The sequence below is a fragment of the Poecilia latipinna genome, unplaced genomic scaffold, assembly GCF_001443285.1.
Source record: "Poecilia latipinna isolate Pla-1442-1.1 unplaced genomic scaffold, P_latipinna-1.0 Scaffold1501, whole genome shotgun sequence".
In the NCBI taxonomy this organism is placed as follows: domain Eukaryota; kingdom Metazoa; phylum Chordata; class Actinopteri; order Cyprinodontiformes; family Poeciliidae; genus Poecilia; species Poecilia latipinna.
In genome coordinates, this window is record NW_015114117.1 from 129,233 (window position 1) to 154,680 (window position 25,448).

The window sequence follows — 25,448 nt, forward strand, 5'->3', positions numbered from 1 at the left end:
AGTTGTAGTGCCATCTTACAGGAGTCTGTTGATTGTGCAGTTGCTGTAGACTAGAGTCCAATAAATTATTTGTGTAAATAAGACTTCTGAAAGTGTATAGAGTGAATATTTATGACATGGCTATCAAATTGCATGAAAAATATTTATAGTTTGGGAAGTATTTGGATTCTTTATTCAAGACTGAAATGAACAAAGAAACTGAATGAGTTAGTTGGGGATAAGATTTAATAAATGATGGCAACAGTAGTATTCGGTTAGTATTCCTATTTTTATGTCATTATTTCTCTAAGTTGACATTTGTTTTTAATGTTGGAAATAAAATGTTATCGTCACCTTTTGTCTTTCTTGTTATTGTTGGAATCATGGTCAAGAACACCACCATGCTCAACACAAAAATGGTTTGGGCACTGAATGGTTTTCTCACTGTTACGCTGTGTTTAGTTTTTAATGATGTACAGCACCCCCAGAGAGGCGCGGGTACTGTCCCCCACTCATAGCCTTATTCGGGTTAGAGTCCCTTGAGTAAAACGTGGGTTAGAGTCCCAGTTAAACAACGTTTAACTAAAGTCCTATGAGGTTTAGAGTCCCAGGTGACGGCGTTTCAACTAAAAACCTAGAAGTTGGAGTCCTTGTCAAATGCTTTTTTGACTAAACTCCCAGATCCGGTATGAGTCCCAGATAAGGACAGGGGTGTGGATGTCGTCCCACTTGGTTGAAAAGGGGTGCGGATTTTAATGTTTTTATCTTTTTTAATCTTTTTTTTATTATTATTATTATGTAAAGCACTTTGAAATGCCTTGCTGCTGAAATGTGCTATACAAATAAAATTTGATTTGATTGATTGATTGAAACAGCAGTAAATTATTCATTAATCTTAAATCTGCTTCACAGAAAAACAAAGAGAAAAATTTTTTTAACTTCATACACTGGAGTTTACGGATATATTTTACTAGAACAAAAGTTATTAACTTGCCAAAAATAATCCCTTTAAGATTTGCATATCAGCACATCTTCTGGTGGCTGGAAATGAGTCTGCCAGTCTGAATGCAATAGGACTTATACTTCTGAGGGGTCATTTCTATAGTTTCAAGCACATGTTTTCTGTGTAATTAAACCCTTTAGTCTGATATTCAACTCAGAGTTTATTTCCCTTATGTTGATTAAATTTAAGAGGCTATAAAGATTGAGTGAACATACTGTCTACTATTACAGAGATGTCAGAACTGCACTGAACCAGAATACACAATACCATAATATCTGCCGTGTATTTTCTATTTCATCACACTTCATATATGTACTGAATAGTTATTTTAAACTGCATCAAAAGATGCTGTCAGTTTATCTAAGAGCGACATATCGCTAAGCTATCGTGCCATCATGATCAATGCAAGCTTATGAATATTTTTTTATATTTCATTGGTTTGTAAAAATTCCAGAGAAAATATTACAACTTTAATTGTTCAATTCTAAATTATGCACAGCATAATGCTGGTGGGCAACCAGAGGCTGAGCCACTCAGTCAGCTGGTTCCATCAGCAGGAAAGGACAGACTGGAAGAAACAAGGGAACACAGTGGGACAAACCACCTGAGATGTAACTTCAAACTCTGGAAAGCAAAAAAGACAAACAAGTCCAGCCAGAGTTCTCTGCTCTAGCTACATTTCTTAAATCATTATGCTTGTCCAAATAAAGAGCTAAAGATCAGTTTAGGACCATAGCAACAGAAAAGGAAGAACTCTTAATTGACAGAGAAAGAGAATCACAGAAATCCAGCTCAACAGGTCTGTGAAATTACTAAAAAAAAAAAAAGAAATCACCACAAAGAAAACTGAAAATGCAGCATTGAGGAAAAAAAAAAAAGAGTCGCTCCTATCGAGCACACAGATTGTGCTTGCCTCATCAAAGGCCGAGTGGACTGGCTCTTAGCTGCATTTTTTCTCCCTCTTTCTTTCTTTCTCTCCCTCACCACCACATATTGCACTGCAACCTGGAACTCCCTGCATAACAGTGAGCCGGGCAGAAGCCGGGACTAACACGCAGCATTTACAGAGACACATCACTACATTCACAGCAGCCCAGAAAAAATGTTTGGCTTTATCATATTAAGGTGCCCAGAGGAAGACGAGTGGAGCTTGAGGAGTTAATGACCAGAGATGGGGAGAAATGGTGCTAACACTGAAATTACAAGGTGAGTGATCCTGGCATGACACCAGTAATGGACGACTCATTTTATGCATAGGATCGTTGATGTTGTAAATTGCTGAACCCAGGTTAAAAACCGCAAGCTGTTTTGTTTAGCAAATATCTTGATCTTGAGCAGGAAATATATATATATATATATATATATATATATATATATATATATATATATAAGTAGGACAGCTATATAAAAAATATATCTATGCCTTCATCAAGCTAATAATGTGTTAGTTTCTGAAATTATTGCTCTAAATATTTTTGTTGCACTGCAGTATTTTTAGTGGCTGAGCTGTTTCCCAGAAGCAGAATTTAAAGTGCCACCACATACAAGCAGCTTGACTTGTGGTAATTGGCTGAGTCTAACTTTGGTCTTATTGCATATGTATAATTATGTCTTAGATGGAGGGGATGAAATATACTCCTAAAAAGCTGTAAGACGACAGGAGATGATGGCAAAAAGTTATATTATGCACTTCGTCCAAGACACTCAGGCATAACTCTCAGTTTCATAAAGAAGCAGGAGAGAATGCAAACTAAACAAATCACATTCAAACATTTTTCTAAAACATATTGTCCAGCATAAGTATTGACATGAGGAAAATGATGAAAGCCATCAATCATTTTTTTCCTCTCCATTACAATTATGCACTAGCTCGTGCAGGTAATGTATTTAAATCTCAATCTAATACTTGACAGTTTGTGGGAAATGTATGTCCCAAACCAAAAATAAGTGATGTATACTCGTAAGTGTGAAGAAAAAGGATACAAAAGAAAAGCAAATGGACATGCAAAAGGATAGCCCTTTTTTTGAAGGATAATTTTGTTTACAGAAACTTCATCATTCATTTTATTTGTTTTTTGTTTTGTTTTCCATTTTGTTTATTTATTTTGGATATTTAAAATGTCTTCCAGTTCCAGTGTTTAAATGTTCATTAGAATTTAAAGTTAATTGATCATTGAGAAAGTATTCTTGCATATTTTTACCAATATCATTACATTACTTGAAGATTACATCAAAACAACAATATCATTGTTCATCACCATAACTTCTGGGACAATTTATCATCCAGCAAATCAGTCAATCGCCTTTTGCTCTAATGTGAGTGCCAAAAAAAATAAATATGAAAAATACATTGCTTTTTTTTTTGGAGTTAATTTAGTAATATGAACATCAATGTGTCTGGGCAGAGATCAATGATTCCTTGAAGCTGTAGTTTGTGATAAAGTCCCAGATACAACTCCATGATAATACAAAATAAACTGGTCAAACTTTTATTTATTCTTGCAGTCATCTACCTTGTAAATGTCCACACAAACAGGAGGAAACAGTGTCAGCACTACAAGGTGTCTGATTTTTATGTACAAGTCAAACAGCCTATTGTGGAGATAAAATACATTGAGCCTTTTTACCAGGAAGCAGCTGGGCAAAAATAAAAATTAAAATAAAAGTTAGTTTAACTGTAGATATACAATATTTCAAACTTCATGTGAGGCTTTAAAATGAGTTTGCAAGAGGAAGAGTGGATGTCTCTATCAACATTTTCTTTGGCTTAATGCAAGTAAGATATGAGTCATAACAGGCCAAAAAATGTGTTGCTCATTTTAAAGTAAATACTTAACTGTGACTGTATGGCAAATCTTTCTACAGTAGTCAGGTTTTAAATGTGAATCCAGCAGTAACTACAAGATGAAATGGATGGATGTACAGTTAAGAATGTTACAATAAGCAATAAATCATCTTTTTAAGGGGAAAAAGAACCTTAGTGGTCCAGAGGACTGTTTTTCAGATCAAAGTAAGTTCTGCATTTCATTTTGAAATCAGAAAGAGTGGAGAGACACATAATCCACACTACTTTAAAGCAGTAGATAACATTTATAAAAATATATTTTTTACATATTTGTTTAAACTGTCACTATGTCCTGATTGTAGAATATGAGGCTGTGAAAAGGTCAAGACTACCAGTGTGCTGCAGATGGACTGGTAAATGGTCTGAACTTATATAGTGCTTTTCCAGTCATTTTGACCACTCAAAGCGCTTTTTGGGGTTAAGTGCCTTGCAGGAGGAAGATGGAATCAAACCTACAACCTGCCGATCACAAGACGACTACTCTTCCCACAGAGCCACAGATGTACTAAAGGCAGAGAATCAACCAAACATTATTACAGGAAAACTGTAAGTGTCCCTGTCCATTGAGGGGGAGGAACCATGCAGAGAGGGTTTATTTCCTACTGCAGCTTTAAGTCCAGTGTAAAGTTTACACAGTCACTGATGATTTGGGGCACCATGTTGGTTCTGGTCCACTGTGTTTTCTAAGATCCAAAGTAAATGCAGCCGTCTACCAGGAATTTCTAGAGCACTTCATACTTCCTTCTGCTGACAAGATGCTGATTTTGTTTCCCAGCAGGACTTGGTACCAGCCCACACTACCAAAGGTACCAAAAGCTGATTCAAGAACAGGAACAACAGGAATGGCCAGTAGACTTCCCTGACCTTTAACATCACAGAGATGATATGGGGTGTTGTTCAGGAGAAGAGAAGAGATATTTGACCCAACAATACAGATGACATGAAGGTTGTCATCAGAGCAACCTGTCCTTTGACCTCAGCAGAACCACAGATTGATCCACTGCATGGCGGGCTGGATTGTTGCAGGGATTCATGCACAGAGCCCAAACCAAATGTACAGGGCATATAACTGAACAAGCTTTTCAGAACCCTAACCTTTCCGTTTCAAATGCCCTTTTTTATTTATCTGATGTAGCATTTACATTTTCTAGGAGACTAAATCTTGAGTTTTCATAATGATCACAACTATAAGAAATAATAGCTTGAAATATTTCATTCAATGTGTACTGAATCTATACGAGTACAGTGGGTACAAAAAGTATTCAGACCCTTTAACATTTTTTACTCTGTTTCATTGCAGCCATTTGCTAAAATAAAAATAATATTATGTCTCATGAATGTTCACTCAGCATCCCACCTTGACAGAAAAAACAAAAATGTAGAAATTTTCGCAAAATAAAAACGCCAAATGAAGCCTTTGTTTACAAATTTGTCAACTATAACTGTAATGCAAGTAAACATTTCTACATATAGCTGGTTTTAAACCATTTCTTCTAATTCTTCTGAAAACTTGATAATACATATCTAACTTTTGTTTCTCTAGAGGCCTCACCATGCTGACGTCCTCCCTGTTCCTTGTCCTGCTCTGTGGGCTTTTGGGAGGCTGGGTCTTGTCCGTCTGTCCATCTATGTGCTCTTGTAGTGGGGGTCACCGTGACGTGGACTGCTCTTTCAAAAGCCTAACCAAGCTGCCACATGGCCTGCAGCACAACATCCGTTTTCTCAACCTCTCATTTAACAGGTAAATAGCTGTAATGCTACACTTCACCTCTCACACGTCTTATGTTAGACACTTACTCTGCATCTTGAGCAAGAGGTTAAGAAACAAACGCAGAATGATTCAAAATGTATTCTTCCCTAAAAGTACCAAGATTAAGGCTAGCATGAATTGTTAGATGGAAACGGTGATAAAAAACAAGAATCGTCATTCTACAGTGTATAAATAACATATTCAGGGATGATAAATTGATCTGTTTCAGTTATTGCTGAACACCTGTAATGCTTACAAATTAATTTTGACACGTATGCTTTCAAAATATAGCTGATTGTTTAATTTTATATACAGGAAACTGGTTGATGAAACTAGTCTTTTCTGACAGCTTGAAAGATCTTGGAGGTCAGCTCAGCCGCTATGATCACCTGCGAACCCTGGATCTCTCCTACAACCACCTGGAAAGCCTGCCGTCTGTCTTGCCACGGTCTCTATGGGACATCAAAGCAGCGTGGAACCGTCTACGTTCGCTTGACAAGAAAGATACGGCTTACCACTGGAACCTTAAGCTGCTGGACCTGTCGCATAACGCACTGGACAGAATAGTTTTCATCAACAACACTCTCCTTAGTGTTACATCCCTCAACCTCAGTCATAACAGATTTTGGACTGTGCCCACAAACATGCCTCACAACTTGGAAATTATTGATTTGTCATTTAACTATTTGGTTCAGATTCTGCCTGGCTCTTTGGATCGGCTTCCAAAGCTGGTTAAATTGTATCTGCATGCTAACCACTTCTCAGTACTGCCTGAAGGTATATTTGATAAACTGAGAGCACTGACAACAATCACGCTTGGAGATAATCCCTGGGCTTGTGAAGAAGAAGACAGCATAACAAGAATTCTTAGATGGGCAGAGCAAACTCCTGCGACTGTGTTGGGGTGTCCCTGTTATACAACACCAGTCTGTGGACAAAGCCATCTGGCAACAAAGGAAAGACTCCTGGATTCTGCTCCACTCACAGAGTCAACCATGAACAATAGAGGAGAAGAATATGACGGCATGTCCACTGCAAGGACTGTTGTGGTGACTTCTGCTTATGAGACAATTCCTTCACAGCATAAGACTGGGTTGGGGATGTGGACCTCCTCTACAGGTTTCCACAGTGTCTCCAAACTCACAAGTACAACAGAACACCTGCTATCTTCCACTGTAAAGCCCAAGATGGCCAACTCCCGGAGCAAAAGTCAAAAAGTATTTGCTCAGATTGAAATGGTGCTTCTAAATATTTTTGTTCCAACAATAGCGTTCAGCATGTACTGAACTAAAGTCGCTTGACACACTAAATTAGACACCACATTACCTTTATGCTTACATGTGGAGTGCCATATGATGCCTACAAATGTTAGTAGTTATGTTTGCAATTGAATAGTTGGAACACAAATGCATGATCCTGTCATTCCTTGTGTGGGAAATAAAACTTCTCTATTGAGATCATTCGTTATTCGCCCTATAAGATTTTCAACAGGATTAATACAAAACTGGAAGCAGAACCACAAGGATTATAGTAGAGCGATATTACAATGTGACACGAGTTCTTCTTGGATTCCTCAGTCGAGTTTGGTTGCAGTCATCGGTATAGTTTAATATTTGATGAATATTTGGTAAAATTAGGGGCTAATGATGAGCCAAAAGACAAAACAAAAACAAAAAAAAACATTTATTTTTCTTTCATAGTGCTGTATAAAGTTAGAAACTTTAACAATATTTTCAATGAAAAAGGTTTCAGCAGACTTTTGAACTAAAACATGGGCTCAGGTTTTATTGCTCAATACTATTTTTACAATACATGATAGGATAATCCTTTATTAGTTCCACAAGTGGGAAATTTGCATCGTTACAGCCGAAAGTGGACAATACAAAATAAGAGCAGAATAAATGAAAAGCAGAAAGAATAAAAAAAAAAAAACATATAGTGTATCTAGAAATATACATATGAAAATACAAACGTATTTACAAAAACCTTAGGTGTACAAGGTTTCCCTAGAAAACTTGCTAACATCAGTTTTAAGGGCAAAAGGGCCTAGCATGGTAAAAACCAGCTCTTTGTTCTCTGCTGTTTGCTACGTACAGATGACTTGGGCTCTCTACTACAGAGAAACGATTGCTTCCAGGAGGCGTGCACTCTGTTGAAGACTGAAATGTTACCAAAACGCCAATGTTGGCCATGAACTATGTAACGCGCCAGTTGGATGCTGTTGAGCTTACTGGAAACTCCCTGCGTTGTAAACAACTATCCTGCACTGCGGAGAGAGTGCCTGAATTATTCTGAATAAGTACTACTATTTAACAGTAATCAGTTTGGTTTCTGTCAATTTGTCAAGATGCAAGAGAGCAAATTAATATTTTATATTGGTAATTAAATTTTACATAATTGCTGTTGTAAAAGCCATAGTTTTTAACCAACTATGGCTTCTATACTTTATGAAATATTTCATCCTATTTGATGCTTGTCATAAATACTGCCGTGTTCTACAAATAAACGTGGGAATTAGTGCAGTTTTTGTCATTTATTGAACTGTAAGAAATTACAGTGGCTGCAATGTGCCACAGCAAAGAGAAAATAACACCGAAAACAGGTAAAGAACAACTCAAAACCTTTATGTTCTGCTTTTCCCCACTCTGTCGGCTTTATACTACACTCAGACCCATTGCCATGGCAACTGACGGACAACATCTCAATGAGCCACTAGAGCAGAGATTACGTTCAAATGTATCAGGAGGAATCAACACCAAAAACCATAAAAACATTTCCCACACAAAGTAGTAGGTAAAAACCCCATAACAGAACATTCAGCCCGATGCTTAATCTGACCTCCAATCCTTAAAAAATTCCTTTGAAAAAATAAAATCCAAATGAGCTAAAATTTTCAGGATGGTTTCCTTGAATTATTCTCCACATATTTTACACTTTATGTATGAACATATGTTCATATCCATCACTTTTTTTGCAAGTTTGTCTTTTAACACAAATATCTGTATCTTTCACAATCCTTTGACAATCATGACTAAATTGCTCACAATTGTGTGGAACACTTCAGTCTTAGTCATTCTGCAAAGTTTGTTAAGAATCTGTGCTTCTTTGTTTGAATAACAGGAAATCAACCTTTGACACCAAGTGCTCTTGATGTGTAAAGTTGTTCTATGCATTTATACTTCAACAGAACAGGATTAAAAAAATTAGCATAAATGACAAGCATTTATTTTGATTATGTGGTAAAATTTTCACATTTTTACTGCAAACTATAACGTTTTAGGGAACTTTTGAATTTTTGAACATATAAAAAATCCATAGGCTAAAGGACAATAACATTGCCTAAATAGTGTAGTCATCCTACCTGGCCACATGATGGAGCAAAACTGAAGTAAATACAGACATGAGACTTCTTAAAATGAAAAATGATTGGAATGTAAATGAAATAGGAGGAAGGACTGATGTATATTTAAGAAACTCATATTCTAATTACCTTAAAGTATATTCAGATGGTTATAAGAACACAGAAAAATGTGTGGGAATAGGAATGTTTATTCCAAAGTTTAAAATATACTTTTCCAAGCTTGCAGTTGTTAGAGGAGGTTCATCCAGACAGGGTGATGGTGTGCACATATTCCAAAGCAATAGGAGAGATTATTAAGGGAACAGGAAATTATAGAACAGTAATTCAGCACAGTTTATTTAGATTACACGGGGGTGGCATTGATATTTGGTTTTGCTAGGTACCATCACAAGGAGGAGTAAAAGCCAATGAAAAGGCAGATGAATAAGCTAAATAGGCTTTAGAGAGGGAAATAATTACAATTACAATTCCTTTTGGGAAAGGGAAATCAATTATTAAGAATAAAGAAATAGAAATGTGGCAGAAAAATATGGAATAAAGATAAGAAAGGAAGGTGTTTATATAATATACAAAAGTCAGTTGGGAGGAAAAATAGTAATAAAAGTGGAGAATGTTGAGAGAAAGAAAATGTAGAACATGTATTGATGGACTGTAAAATATATGAGCCTGAAAGGGAGAGACTGAGAAAAATAGAACACAGGACAGGGCAGGAATGGAGTTTTAAAGGAATATTGGGAACTGAAGGATACTTAGAGGATATTTATAGATTAAGGAAAGCAATGTTTATTTATCTTCATGATACAAAAATAAAAAATAGAATTTAATAGATGTAAAGTAATGTTGCTACACACTCATGTGCAGTAGATGGCAGTACGCACCTGAAAGTTGCTTGCGATCTGCCATAATAGAGAAGAAGAAGAAAAACTCCACAAGGAAGTTTTTTAAGATGGCCTATCGAACTCAACAATCACATTAGGTGCAACAGCACATTTTCAGGACTGTCCTGCATTTAAAACTTGTAGGGACCAAAACCGTGCCAAAAAATTCCTGACTGTCAACTCATGCAAGCATCCAAGGGGGACCTGTCGGGTTGGGCATGGAACCCATTATAACTGCTTGCAGTTCTAGGCTAGCCCAGCTTTTTCTGGGTCAGAAACTGCAGGGTGATGCTCAACTGAGACTGTTTGGTGGTTTAGTGTATTTGTGTATATGTTGATTGCTTTGGATACTAAGAAAGGTATGCTAGTTAACATGTTTACTTCATTATGAAATGCATTAAAAAGTTGTCTGAAGTCCTGTGTTTGCATTATTACTGATAGTGGTCACACACAAATACTACATCACTTTAGTAGCAAGCCTTAAAAGAAAAACGATTTCCTTGTATAAAGACCAACAGTGAATGACCTTACCTGCGAGCCACATAGTAGAACACAGGGTTGCCAGTCTTAGAGGTGCCTGCTTGGTAGAATATGTTAAGTGTCTTTAAGGCTTTAAACTCCTCCTTTTCATGAACCTGGTGCCTGTGAAATAGACAATATAGGGGTTAGGATTCTTTGCAAATTGTAGTTACTTTCCCCAGGCTAAGCATTGCTTACTTTTTTTTTTAATTTACTTTTTTTGTACACTAGAGAGCCCGTACTGCATGTGTCTTTGCTGCACACCGCTGCGCACTTCACTGGCAGAGCAGAAACATTCCTGAAAAACTGGTTTAGAGTTGATGCAGTGAACAGGGCCTGGTGGCGTTTTGGTGCATCAGGAGCTCATGAATGCTGTTCTCTACAAGAAGTCCTGAGGGAGACTGTCCGGTCAGCCTTTAGTAGCGTCAGTAATGCGCCACTCTAATCTGGCCATTGTTTCGTAAAGAGTAATCTAATGTGTTACCGTTTTCAATCCAGTAATAAAATTAAAGTTACTTAAGACACTGTGCATTAGCTATATTTTAGATTGTTTCAGGCACATTTACTCCTCCATCAGTTTGTTCTGTGCTTAGATACAAACTGGTGGATAAGCATTAGCTTAAAGCTATCCTACATGACAATTAAGGTACATGCTAGCTATGTTAATGTGAGCAATGCTACAAGAAAAGTATGCTAAAGTTTTTAGATATGATTAAAGTGTCAGATCTACAGTTATTTTATGTTGTCAGTAAAATATTGTGATTAAGATTTATTAATATTTTAATTTAAAATCAGTTGTTTTGTCTTTTTTGCTTCTACCAGTGTAGATGATCCAAGCACTGTTGGTGTATCTTAAAATGTTCAGGTTAAAGGTATTTTAAAGGTAAATACATACAGATAATGTATTTGAAGTTTCATCCAATATTAGGCAGATTAGCATAATTGACTTTTTCTTTTCCGTTTACTTTCATTAGACCTGGCTAAACACACAGATATGAGAAATCAGACCACAGGCATGTTTTAAACATATTCCTTGAAAATAGGACATATACTCAAATAATATAAATTACTAGAACAGAAATATTAAAACATTTCTTGTCTCCCTTAAAATTTGATCAAAAATGTGTTGTTAATAAAGTTTTAATCAGAACTGCCACAAATGTTAAAATTGATATCTGAGATGCTGGCCCAAAACTATAGGACACGTCACATGCTAAACCAAGGTTAGTCAATAAAACTTGGACCCTATTCATTTTTACGGCATTCGAGTGACAATATTGAATAGAGCTATTTATTCATGTCTTCCCTGTAGTTTTGACTTTTCTCTTCATGAAAGTTTCAGTGTCTGTGAAGTACAATACTTCATGAACAAATAAAAATAAATAAAGACACAGTAAACACTGTAAGTTAATTACTGTACCTGGTCATGAACTCCTCAAATTTGGAACTGGTCAGGTTGAGACTAGACCAGTGAGTGTCAGCCACAGGCTTGTGCTCTGGAGGTCCAAGGTAGGCAAGGAGGGTGGCCATCTTGTCAAAAGGTCGCCTGCCAACTGCCTTGTGGTCTCTGGAATTATTAAAAAAATTATGTCTCAGGTAAGCATCTTATTAGAATATATTTCTCATTTGAGATTACAAACAATAAAGGGCTGACCCTGACCTGTTACTAGAGAGGTACTGCCCAATCCTCTCCTGGTTGTTCCACAGCAAGCGGTGGAGGGCCAACACATTACCATCACTGATGAATGACAAACTGTGGTTGACTGAGTCACTGGGTGGAGAGTCAGAGGCAATGTCCAAGAAAAACCTGCAGCAGACATTTCAGCTAATCAGGCATTTTAATTATTTAACTCGGGTTTTGGTATGTTGATGCTCATTTCAGCATCAAGTCATAATATGAAAATTGATTAATTTATAATATTAAAATTGATTGATTTTTGGGGGGCAAAATGAATGTACGTAGCTGAAAATAGACACCAACATCAGTATCCTGCAAGGTACTTGTTAAGCTTAAGGTTCTGTATTGATATTAGCTAGTCATCTTTAGCTAAATTACCTGCATCCAACAGCTTTACTCAACTCAGTCGGTTAGTTTGGAGGGAAAAACTGTGAAAAGTGAAAAGTTCTTTGTGTTTTGCTGGTTTGCTGCCGTGATTCTAACACAAACCTACGTAGCTCCGCCCAGCAGCAGCAGGTCTCCTTCACAGGTGGAAACGCAGCGCGAGCGTCGTAGCGCTCATGTTGCGTTTAAAGGCGGCTCGGAAAAACAGGTTACAACATGTTAACAACGGATTAAACAGTTTTAACTGCTGATGAAAGTGACAGAGGACACAAATATGGGAAGTGTGGAAGCCTCTACTGTATCAAACTGACAGGAATAACAGAGAGTTGGCCATTCTAAGGTAAAAACCCAGCGCATACAGTGTTCATGTTTTTTTTTGTTTTTTTTCATCAAGACGGCTTCCCGCGCCCCCCCTGCAATGACACGGCGCCCCCCCCTAGGGGGCGCGCCCCACAGTTTGGGAACCTCTGGACTAGACTGAAGAATGGGAAAACAAAGATGGGGAGTGATGAAAAATACTGAGTAAATCTTTCTAAAGTGTGGAGAAACTTTTATTCCCACATCAGAATTTCTGTGACTTTGGGTGAGCTTCAACAGGTTTCTGTGTGTCCTACAACCCTAACCCTAGAAACATTACTTTTTGTGTTTTTAGTTTAACCCCTTAATTGTCATAGAGGCACAGGTGTCCTCAAGGACCTATTAACTTGCATGTAAGCATTTTGGGGGTGACAGCTGAGGGTATAAACAAAGTCTAATGGACAATGCTTGCTAAGTAATCACTGTTTGGGTTCTGTTAGGTGTAATAGAAATTCTGTATATATAAAAAAAAGATCTTCCAAAAATGTCTTCCTGGTTTGTTCTGTTTAAAAGAAAGGTAGAACCTCTTACCTTCTTGCTGAATCAAAGTTGCTTTTAACAAAGTCATTAAAAGGCCTCATATGTTCTTCTTTTGTAAACAGGACATGGTTTGCAATACTCTGCAGAATCTAAAAGAAAAACACAAATACACATGCAAGGACTTACATCATTCTATCTACTTGTACTGATTACACATAAATGCATCACCACATGGGTTGCCTTTATCCAATTCCCATGTGCATTCAAAAGACTATGTTCAAGATGTTCAATCATATGGCCAACTCCCTTAAATATAGCCTTATATTGGGAAAACTTTCAAATCCATTTAGCCTGGGTTTAACAGGCTGAACTTCAGCCTCCTGTCTGATTTGGGCACATACTTTTTACCTCGGATGAACTCCCATTCACTGTTATGTTTATCATCCTGACATTAATAGAAAATCGACCTGAAATCAGGTTTTATTCAGATACAGTCAAGGTAAAATCAAAGTTGGTACTTTTATTAGATGTGAGACACGCATCATAATTGTGCATAAGAATAAATCAGAAGCAGTAAATCTGGATGACAACCACGGCTGAAAGCTAAAATTATAAAATACTGAAAGGAGTTTGTGTCAATACAGCGCATCATATCACAAATCCACCACTCCTAGTTTTGACTGCAGATAAAAAAACAGACCAGTTGCAGCCTGTGCACCACAAAAGGCCACTGCTATTACCCTTTTTCCTCTTATTATGATCTTGTGACAACACTGTCACTTCTGAAAAAACTGACAGACTGACTGAAAAAACTTTAAAAATTAATCCATAGATGATGGCATCAGTTATTAGTGCTTTAAAGTGTGTGGTATTGTATGACACGTTTGTTGTTCTTCTGCATCTGTGGGTCATTTTGAGGTCAGAAACCGTTCACACAGAAGTCTGATTGCAGTCACAGTATTTAGTCGTATGAGTGATCATGCAAAAATTGAGCATGGATTACACCATGTGAACAGAGCCTAAGAGCCACTTGTGAATGCAGTGGTTAGACTCTCACTGTATTGTTTCATTTCTTTTTCGTCAGCCCCTCCAAGGAGACAACTTGCTTTCTTGGCTTACCTTGGACATGAGCTTGAGACCTCGTTCCACTCTGGGCAGCGGCTTTTTATCTAAGATGCCAGCCTCATAGGGGGACACAATAGCCGGGTTGATGAAACGTAGGAACATGGCACTACCCACTGCACCTATGCTGTTCTGTGGGAACCGCTGACTCACAACCTGAATGGACAGGGATGTGTGGAGCGGAAAGGTGGGAGGTTGGGAGGAAGACAACAAAGCAGAGAGAAAACAAAGAATGTAGAATAAAGAAGAAAAACAAAAGATTTGAGATAAAGAAAGAAATGTTGAGGCAAATTTTCAACACACTTTTAAAAATGAATGATTCTGAAGAACAACAAAATGTAAATGTAATATGTGACATTACAGAGCAAAGTGAGGTTTGACCTGGCTAGTAAAAGTTTAGAAAGAGAAATGGTTGGAAGACAGTCGCAGTTCATTCGGGGCTGTTGTTTCTGTGACAGTCTGGATATGCTTTTCACAGAGGAGCAGTTTATGCTGCTTTGAACGTACAACCGCTGGACCCTGGATTGTCTGCATTATTTGGCAAGTTGTGAAAATAGATCCAAACTCTGATGCCTGAAAATGTGGGTTTTGGTTCGCTTGGAAGTATAGTACACTCAGCAGTGGTTTGCTTCCAGTGGTAAAGCAAAACAAAGGGAGGAAGTGAAGCATTTTATATATATATATGATCCTCACTCGCAGTCTGCAGGTACTGTACTGTCTGTACTGTTGTGTTTGCCTCATACAGGACAACATGTCACTGACTCACTACAGATTATATAATGTTTACTAGCCTGGGAGGATCTCAGAGCCACATAGTCATAAATTAATTGTTCCCAGTGATGATATGCAATCTCAGTTGCTTTATTAACATTATACGTACTTATGCAACTTATCAACTTTTTCCTCTGCAGTGACAAAAACTAGACATCATGCAGAGATCCAAAGAAATTCCAGAACAAATAAGAAAGAAAGCAATTAAGATCTACAGTCTGAAAAGGGTTACTACACTATTTCTAAAGATTTGGGACTCCAGAGAGATGTTATCCACACATGGAGAAAACATGGTAGCTTCCCAGGAGGTCAGCCGACCAAATTACACAACCTCTCTGATAAGCATAATTTATCAGAGAGGTCACAAAAAACTTCTCAACAACATCCAAACAACTGCAGGCCTCACTTGGCTCAGTTAAAGTCAAAGGTCATGTTTCTGTCATAAGAAAGAGGCTGGGCAAAAACGGAATGCATGGTTCCCTGATGTCCCTGTTTAATCAATGTCACATGCTGTTTTTATTTTAATTATATAAAGCACTTTGAAATGCCTTGCTGCTGAAATGTGCTATGCAAAAAAAATCTGACTTGATTTGATTTGATTTATAAAAACCACTGCTGGCCAAAAAGAAGATCAAGGATCATTTCAAATTTTCCAAAACATAGTTTGATGATCCCCAAAACCTCTAGAAAAACATTCTGTGGAGTGATGAGACAAAAAGAGGAACTCTTTGGAAGGTCTGTGTCTGTTACATCTGCCATAAAAGCAACTCTGCGTTGCATAAAACGAACAACATAGCAACTTTAAAATATGGTGGTGGTGTGAAGGTCTAGGGCTGTCCTGCTGCTTCAGGACCAGGAAGATGTACTGTAATAAATGAAACTATGAATCCTGCTGTCTTCCACAAATTCTGAGAGAAACTATTCCCACAGCATAAGAAAAGTTCAATTCAAGACTTTTCTTTTTCTTAATACCACTTGAAATAAAATTTTAGTTTCCTTCACAATAAATCAATCACGTTTATTTGTATAGCAAATAAACACAAATATAAAAAGTTAGTAACAAAACATTTTGTTAAGTGCCATTATCAAAGTCACAAATACACATCAAATATGTTGGAAAGCGTTTCAGTGATTATGAGACTAATATCTAAACTGGTTTGATGTTCTGAAACTCTGCAGCATGACAAACATGCAAAAATTAGGAAATCAGGAAGATGGCAAACACTTTCCCACACCACTTTATATAGACACATAAAATAAAATGATGTCTGAAAGATATTTGCTTTCAGAGGGACAATGCAATTGGACAAGGCTTCATATTTACAGGGTTACAGGGAACTATTAAGTCTTAGCAGGGATACAGAACTATGTTGTACCATATAGTAGTAAAGTAGCAGTAGTCACATAGAAAAAAAGTGTCTGGCTCCCTCAGTTGATCATGCATGCACGCGTTTGCGTGGTCTTTGTGGGGACTTTCTATTGACTTCCATTCCCTTGCCCTTACTCTTACCCTGTCCATTGCATACTTAACCCTTACACTGACCAAAACTCAATTCACACCTTAGTCCTAAATCTGACCCCTGACCCAAAAACAGCGTATCCCCACAAGGAGCAGTGAGTCCCCACAACGTAGTATGTGTCAGGAAAATGGTCCCATAAGGTATTACAAACAAGCGCACGCGTGCACACACACACACACACACACACACACACACACACACACACGGGCAAAATTTGTGACAATTAAAACAGTTTTTGGACTATGGGAGGAAGCAGGAGCGCCCAGAACCCACCCATCCATGCACAGGGAGAACATGTGAGCTCCATGCAGAAAACCCCTCGACTAGGATCTGAATCCATGACATTCTTGTTGCAACAGTTCAAACAAATGAACGCCAATGCAGCCTTGAAAAGAAATGTGGTCTGTAAATGTGCACTTTTTTGAAATTTAGAACTGATGAAAAAAAAAAAAATCACCTATATTATATTTTTCTATGTGGTTAAATCAGTTTCTTCAAGCAGTACCATCTATGTGTGTTAGCAGTTTTTTTCTTTATTTTCATGAAGCATTCAACACAGAAGACATGTCTGTCATTACTTACAATCCACTTTTTAACATTTATGCACACAGAGGCTTTTTGATTTTTTTTCTCAAGAAATAAAACTGATACTTACAGAAGTGATACACTGACAGCAAATACGTGGTTAAAGTAACATATGGAGTTATTCTTTTTTTCAATCTGTTGTATTTGCAGAGTAAAGTGTTACTCAATTGTTCTGTGTAATTTCCAACGTGGCAGGAAATGCTGATGAGGCTTTACACATCAGTGGAAGGCAAATATTGGTACTGATAGATTCCAAACAACTTGGATGTTTTACAGCAGCAGAAACTGGGAGACTAGTCGGGATAGAGGGAGAGATGAACGCAGCGATGTACAGAGACATTGTATATGAAAACCTGCGCCTCAGCAGAACGACGACACAAAGGACCTGGCCAAGATCTCACAGGTCCAGTTCAGAACCACTTATTAAAAAACAAAGAACACATTCATTCCATTTGTAAAAATGGACTGATACCTAAATGTGAATGTCCCAGAGTTGCCAAATTTCAGACTTGAATCTGACTGAACATCTCTGAAGAGACGCCCCATCCAACCTGATGGGAGTCCAACTAGAGCGGGTGGGACTAATAGCATAAAAATGGCATAACAATGCAAGTACACCCTCTCAAAGATCAATAAGCTAATTTCAAAATAATATAACGCAGCAACTGGAATACATTTTATATATCCAAAATACATAAACGAACTATAAATAAATGAAATGTATTATGAAGTCTCTATAAGAAAATGTGCCCTTTAGAATATATTCATCTTAGGTTTGACACACAGGAGGTGCAGCTTCCTCTCCATTCATTTCATATGGAACTTGCACATTGAAGCGAAAGTCGCTCGCCCTCCAAAAAGGGCTAAAAGCTAAAAGTAAAAGGTTTGTTCAGTAACCAAATGTGGTATACACCAAGCAACCCCCAGGATTTATTTGACAATCAGGTGTTTGCCAAAATCTTACAAATATGAATGTTTATAGATCTGAGTCAGCAAACGGGGCTTCAGCTCCTTCTTGAACAAAAGCACAGAAAACATCACATCAACCAAACATTAACATCATAACAGCAGCAGAAACCCAAAGAGGGCAACAAGGGCATCATTGCCATTAACAAGAAAAAAAAAAAGAAAAATTAGCAACATTTATCTAGAGCAGCATTAGCATTATACTAACCAGAGCAGCATAAGCATCAAAAAAATCACAGCAATGTCCATAACTGATAATCAGCAATGAATAAATGACAGCAGCTGATGAACAGAAAAAGTAAAAAAAAAAAAAAAGCAGACTGATATGTTAGCTAAAAACTATAAAACACATAGGAACAGAAGCTGTAGCTTACCAGCTGTCTAGAAATCCTCCGCGCGGTCATGCAATGTGGAGAATTTGGTCTAAGCTTTCCATCGACTGCCATCATCACCACTATCAACTTTATACAGGGGACAAGAGTCCGAGTCGCCCAAAGACATTACATTCAGCTAAGCGGAGTGGCTAAATCAGTGGGTCTTAACCTGAGCTCGGTCGAACCCCAGGGGTTCGGCGGAGCCTCTGCCACGGAGGTAAAGACACACTAATGTAAAGTCGTGATGACGCCCCGCTTTGCCATCGGTTGCTGCAGAGGATCACGTTACATTGCTGAGCCAATCAGAGCTGTGGAGGAGCCCTGATTGAAGGAGCTCCACTCTCAGCATGGATTTGAACTTGTGTCTTTAATTACTTCAGCAAAACTCACCATTTTTACTAAATTCTGCAGCTTTCGGTGTACTTCTAAATCTGCTCCTTAGTCGCATCTTTTCAGGGTTGCTACTCCCTCTAGTGGCGTGGGGGTGGTAACACAACTAATATAATTACATTACTAAATCAGAATAAAGTCTTCATTATTTATTTATTATTAATTTTTCATTCTCTTAAGAATGTAGAGCTAATTAAATGATCTAAATAAGACCTTAAAGTGGTTCCAGTTTCTCTTGATGGCCAACCTGTTGAAACTGTGGCAGATTTTAAAAACCTTGAGTCGTTCCTGGACAGTCAGCTCAACTTTGCTGAAAACACTGACTATATTTTAAAGAACTGTTCTCAGACACTCTACCTTTTAAGAAGACTTAGTGATCTTGTCTATGTCTTGAATTTGGGGAAAAAAATCATTTTATTAATCACTACAGAAGGGTTCAGTGAATGCGCATATGAAACTGGTGGGTTCGGTACCTCAAAAAAGGTTAAGAACCACTGGGCTAAATGTTTATTATTTTTTCCCTAGCAACCACACGATTGGCCACTTAGCTGCATTCCTAAGGTAATATCAACAGTGACAACCAAAAAGACAACTGACAGGAACCTGTGGGAATACATGAGAGCTAGTTGGTGGAAATAATTTATATTGCATTTAGGGACATACTATTAAGACAAACTGGCTAATACAATTTGTTTTTAGACCATTTTTAGATTTTGTTTTTCCCACTTCCACCTCAGGGAGGGCAGCACTCCCTATCAACCAGCCACCACTGGTGAATACTTGAGTCAATATGTTTTCTTGATTTTCTATTTTAAGTGAATTTTTAAAACTCTCAAAAAATTCCACATTGTCATCATGGGTTATTTGTATTTGTATGTAATTAGAGGAAAGAGATTACTATCATATAGTGCTGCCTATATTATGGAAAAAGACCATAATATAAAATGTGGGAAAAGGGAATCTGTGAATTCTCTTTGGATGTGCATTGTTCCGGTTCCACATTACAACAACAAAAAAACACAGACCAGACTCATGTTTTCTAACACTCTTAGTGGATATTGTTCACAATAACCATGTCTCAGTTTGATAAAAAAAAATAATAAAGCAACTAACAAAGTCATTTTGTTCTTAAAAAGGTGGTGGTATATAAATGAAAATCATCATCGTCTTCATAAATGGCTTCATGCGACTAAATCTTTGCAGACTGGAGCGCCGAACCATATTAAAGAATCACAAAAAACAGCAAGGCAGTTTTTTAAATTTCTCAGCTGATTAGAAATGATGTCTTTAGGAAAAGTTCAGTACGTTACGGCATGTTAAGGCATGCAGCTTTGTGAGTGAGGGTAAGATGGATACATAGTTCAGTCATCAGATGAAGCAGCATGAAAGCAATGCAGACAAAATGCATTACAATGTCTCCTGGAGCAACAGAGACACCAGACAGGTAACAGTGAATGCAATTTCCCAAGAACTGTTAATAGAAAGTGAATAGAATGTTAAATAAAGATTCTTAGAACAGCATTGCACATAAAGTTAAATATGGAAAAAAAAGAGAGAACAAATTACAAAAAGAAAATTGAAAACAGTATTTTAAGAATGAAGAAAAAAACAGTAAAATGCTAAAATGCTTTATTTTTGTTGCTTTAGGGGGAAAGTGTGTAGAGGAAAGTAGATTCACCAAACTTACTGCTTTTTTGTTTTCCTTTTTTTCTTTTAGTGTTGCCTTATTCAGTAGAGAGTGGCAAGTAGCCTACAGAACAGAGATGAGCACAATCATGGTCACAGCACCAGATACAAACAACAATCTCAACAATCTATAACAAAAGCTACGCTCCTTCATTAAAGGACCTAAAGCAGTGTTAAATATGCACAAAATGCTTGTCAGTCAGTTGTAGAGCCTATTGAAAGCACTGGTATTTATATATATGACCATCAACTTAGAGTAAAAAAAGCTTTGACATATTTTAATGGAAGCAGTCACAAAAGTCCTGGAAGTTAGAAAGATATGCTAATGATAAAAAAGAGACTTGTTTGTAGTGTAAAACGTATGTTTCATCATGTTTTCCCTTCCCCGACATGAAACTGTGAAGGTTGAAGGAGCAGAAAAAGCTGGTCGTACAGCATGCCTATTCAAAAGTAACATTCTTCAAAGAAAATGGCCATTCTAGAATCAATACAGCATTACAGTTATAGTGTACATGTTTACATTCCACACTGTTTGTAATTACAACTAATCTACTGCTAGATTTAAGTTATGACATGTCTTCTGTTTGTCAGGCAACCCCAGAGGAAAATAAAAGTAAAATAACATACATATACTTTTATATAATAAAAATACACTAATGTGGGCAATAGATTAACATGCTTTAGAGACTGGGCTCCATATGGAGCAGCCGGTCCCCACAATGTTGTATGTGTTAGAAAAATGGTCATTGCAATGTATCAACCATAAGGCCACACACACACACACACACACACACACCCTTGTACTCCTACACAAACCGACGACTTTGTATTGACTTCCATTCATCTTATCGACTGCATTCAGACCTAACCAGAATGTTTTCCTTAACCCCAACATAGATATGCATCAATCTGATATTAATATCTATTTTGGTCTGGATTTTGGAAAAAATTCTAGGTTGGATATCAGTGACAGAATTCAGAATTACCTTTTTTTTTAAAAAAAAAAAACAATTGTTATGGATATATCATTCTGTGTCTTTCCTCTATCTCTCTATCTGCTCACATGCACACTGCTGCATGCTTACCTAGCCATAACGTATAAGACTGGCGACAGTCACACACGAACAAAAACTGATTAAACAGGACAACACCCCTTAGAGAAGGTGCAGAATGAGGAGAAGATGAAACCAGACTCGACATTACAACCTTGGCTTCACTTGGCGTCACCCCTGAGGTGAGCTGAGTGGAGTCCTGCGCTGAACGGCGTTTGTTACGGTGGCCGACAGGTGCAAACGTGCAATAAACAGGTGTACGACGCAAAAACAAAAAATAAACGCAAACAAAAACTGCTGCAGTCACAAATAAAACGCTGCAATCACAGGAAAAAGGATCAAGAGGGAGAAACGGTGCAAATAGCAAAAACAACTGAAAACTCGCTCCACAAAAACGAAGTGCTGTTAACATTACAATTAAATGTCAAATTTAATTGTAATTTAACCACTAGAGGGAGCGAGCAGTTCTCACAGCTTCATCTTTCCATTTAGTTGATCCAAAATGAGGCGTCTTTGAAATGTGCTCAGCAGGTGGTTGGAGTGTCTTCCCCTCTGACCGCGGCCTGATCTCGACATGTCACTGTCGTTTTCCGCTGCCTGTTGTCTGTTCGTAGCGGCTATAAGTGATATGAAGCTTTTAATATGTTTGTAACGTTCTGTTTGATACATGCATCAAAATGTAATATACATCTCTGGAGATTTCAATACTTCTGAAGTTATTAGTACTTTCTGAACCTTGCCACAGTGTTTTCTTCCCATACAAATTATAAATACAAATTATAATCCTTTCCTTGGAATTTTTTAGTATCTAAATTCATACTAAGAAAAATATTTTAAGACATTACCCCTTAAAGATCAAATAGAACACTTTCACTTCTGCTTATGTGTGTGTGAGTGGGTGTGTGTGTGTAATACACATTTCCACGGCTTCTTTCGTGCAGAGTGAACTTTTTTCAGTTTATTTTTTATTGTTTTATTCAGGAGGAGAGGCCACAGCTCCAGGTCTGGGTGCAGCTTCCCAGAACCTCCCAGTGATCCTCTTCCTCCTCCTGACCTGCAGCCATTTTACTTGCGTTTGTTTTGTTGACTGAAAGTTTTTGCTTCTTTTTCTGTTATTACAACATTTTTTTTGTTTGCATCACTTTTCTGTTGGATTTGTTTTGTTTTTTTACATGTGTTTGCAGCTCGTGTCCCCTGTTTGCACCGTGTTTGACCCCTGTCAGCCACCGTAGTTTATCACTCTGTATCTGTCCATTTGCATGACTTTGAACATTTTCGATTGGTTTTTCCTTAACCAAATCTCCTTATTTCTTAGCTTAATGACTCGAGGGGTTTTGATCGGGTCTCAGAACTGGTAACCTGGTAACCAGGCCTGGGTTTTGCGCCAAAGGGAAAACGGTGCAGCACAACATAATGTAAAGAATACAAGATATATATTATATATATATTCCCTTATTTGCACACTTATACTAGCCGTAATCAGTTTGAAATTGATTTAAATATCATGAAACATAAAATTTTACTTCATATTGAAAGACCAACACAGCCGACATGACACGGCTCCTGCCTGTCCAGCTGCGCCGTTTCAAGGGTTGCATGAACAAATATTAATTCTCCTCCCCTCATCATCTCCAGAAGATCCACAGTCATCCCCAGAACAGAACCAGCCTTCTTTCAGGTGTAGTCTTTTTAGGACCCTGATTCTGATGCTATTGCCCAAACAGATAACGGCAGAAGAGATGATGCTCTCTGCAGCATCTTATCTTCCTCAAGAAGTACAGTTTGCTCTTATCCTTTGCTGCTTCAACAGGACTTTGCCTAACAAGATGATCCCCGCCCACTTTCGAGGAAACCTTCTGCTCACTGCAAAAACAACCAAGACCATTGTACAAGAGGGCCGAGACAGGCCGGTGCCAACAGGCCTCTAATCAAGCCAAACAAAATGAATTCAGTTAGAGTATCATCTCTGATCTGAATGCTCTCAGAGCTGACTGCGGCGCATTGAAGCGTTATAGACAAGAGACTTTAGAGCAGCTGAACCGCTGCTGCTGGATAATTCTTCTGCTGGCTGAATGTTCAGAGAGTCTTGGCGACTTCTGATCACTTCAATTGGTGAATGTTACGTTTCAAAACTTTGTCACTGCTGAAAAAAATTAAATGTATTCAGCTTGATGATGGCATAATGTGGCTCATCTGTTCAGCTTGTTGAATTTTAAACAGAATGAAAATGAAATGCAATTACATGTCATTTTAAAAATTGATGGGAAATAACGTGTTGGTGTGTTATCACCCCCACCTGGGATGAAGTGTGGTTTAACCTTTGAGTTGAACTGAAAAGCAGCTCAGGAGGAAAATCAGCAGAAAAACTGTCTGAATTTGGAGTATTGACTTGCTTTTAGGAGAACGAGTGCTTGACACTGGTATCGAGACACCACTAAACAGTAATAATTATAATAATAATACATTTAATTTAAATTAGCATACAGCAGAGTAAGCACTAGAAACTAAACTGCTCCATTTAACTATGCAAATCCCCCATGGCCCAACTTTACCTCTCATCTTTGTAACATTTTGGAAAAAGGGGCATTACTTGCTTGACCTAAACATTGCAAACCAAGGTAAGCCCATAATAATTTATTGTTACCTCTTAGACACAAAAATAGTACCTCGCAAACTGTTTAAGGTTTTAGTAAATCCCATTGTGGTGGAAAGTCATATTTGCCTATATTCCTCCTTCCAATATTTTGCGACTTCTGATGATCAGAATATGTTTTGTATATTCATGAAGGCAGACATGATAAATGTATTACTCCAGATTTGCTACACAATCCTGTGTGCGTGTTGTTTGTAGATCAGGTTTGTGCAAGACATCAATTTTGTACCTGTTTTTATATGTGCAAAACCTTTAGAAGATCAGCCCTAAGTGTGTGTAAGCAGACATAGGATGAGACTGAATGATCAGTAATGGGACAATGAGAAGACAAGAGGCAAAAATAAAGGGAATACCTGGTAGAGGCAATGGCAAACACTGCGAAGTTGAGGGGGGAAGTCGCTGGATGAGCCGATTATGGCCTGGAAGAAGCGCTCAGTGATCTGAAGCAGGTTCCTCTGGTTCTCCTCTAGATTTTCACCATGTTCCAATCTGATGAGACAACAACCAACAAGTACCTGTGTGACTCGTGGTGCCTTTTAGTTTGAAAATTGTCACTAGTTCGACTGCTTATTAAAGTGTAACTAATCCTTCTGTAAAAGCAAACCCTGCTCCCGGCAAATTTGTAAAACTTCCAGCAAACTGGGTGGAGCAACTCTTTTTCTGTTGTTGGAGACTTTTGTGGCAACAACACTCTGCAGCTTAGCTGCAGTCTGTCTGTCCTGAGTGAGCAGCAAAAGCAGCAATTAGCCTCTCCCACTTCTTAAACACTGCAGTCGGTCTCACACCGACTCCTGACTCACCACCAGGCAGAGGGACTGCGGGGGGCGTGAGGGTCTGTGCTTGTACACCTGAATGCCGGGCTGTGACGAAGTTGTACCAAGGAGCTGTATTGCTGCGAACAACCGGGACATTCAACTTCCTAAGAATCGTTAGATGGAAGGAGGCCATACTGGTAAAGGGACATAGTGAATTTAAACTGAAGTGGCTCTAATACAAATCTCTTGTTTTTATCCCATTAGCTTATTGTTGTTTTGCTCTAAAAATACAACCACTTGTGATTTTATAACTCGAGTATAAGTCTGGTGAAATCAACAA

The 25,448-nt window shown here is 37.9% G+C and overlaps 2 protein-coding genes across 5 annotated transcripts in view; one reads left to right on the forward strand and one right to left on the reverse strand.

Moving 5' to 3' along the window:
* The window catches only part of LOC106963178 (neurofibromin), an 86,623-nt gene that overhangs the window by 31,955 nt on the left and 29,220 nt on the right, over positions 1 to 25,448 (reverse strand). For 2 of the 3 annotated variants that reach the window (XM_015057937.1, XM_015057936.1), the window contains exons 29-35: positions 24,707 to 24,842; positions 20,650 to 20,712; positions 14,354 to 14,512; positions 13,286 to 13,383; positions 11,996 to 12,142; positions 11,756 to 11,902; positions 10,348 to 10,458 (exon numbers count right to left, since the gene is read on the reverse strand). In XM_015057937.1, the coding sequence (XP_014913423.1) occupies positions 10,348 to 10,458; positions 11,756 to 11,902; positions 11,996 to 12,142; positions 13,286 to 13,383; positions 14,354 to 14,512; positions 20,650 to 20,712; positions 24,707 to 24,842 (861 nt within the window). The remainder of the gene's footprint in view (positions 1 to 10,347; positions 10,459 to 11,755; positions 11,903 to 11,995; positions 12,143 to 13,285; positions 13,384 to 14,353; positions 14,513 to 20,649; positions 20,713 to 24,706; positions 24,843 to 25,448) is intronic. The other variant, XM_015057939.1, reaches the window with a different exon arrangement.
* Positions 1,024 to 9,000, forward strand: LOC106963179 (oligodendrocyte-myelin glycoprotein). 2 transcript variants are annotated; one of them, XM_015057940.1, is made up of 3 exons: positions 1,024 to 2,188; positions 5,371 to 5,568; positions 5,927 to 9,000. In XM_015057940.1, exons 1-3 carry the CDS (start codon positions 2,154 to 2,156, stop codon positions 6,861 to 6,863), a joined length of 1,170 nt encoding a protein of 389 aa, XP_014913426.1. In that variant the 5' UTR covers positions 1,024 to 2,153; the 3' UTR covers positions 6,864 to 9,000. The 2 variants fall into 2 exon arrangements, with proteins under 2 accessions (XP_014913426.1, XP_014913427.1); XM_015057941.1 differs by lacking the exon at positions 1,024 to 2,188 and having other exon boundaries at positions 5,480 to 5,568; positions 5,893 to 9,000.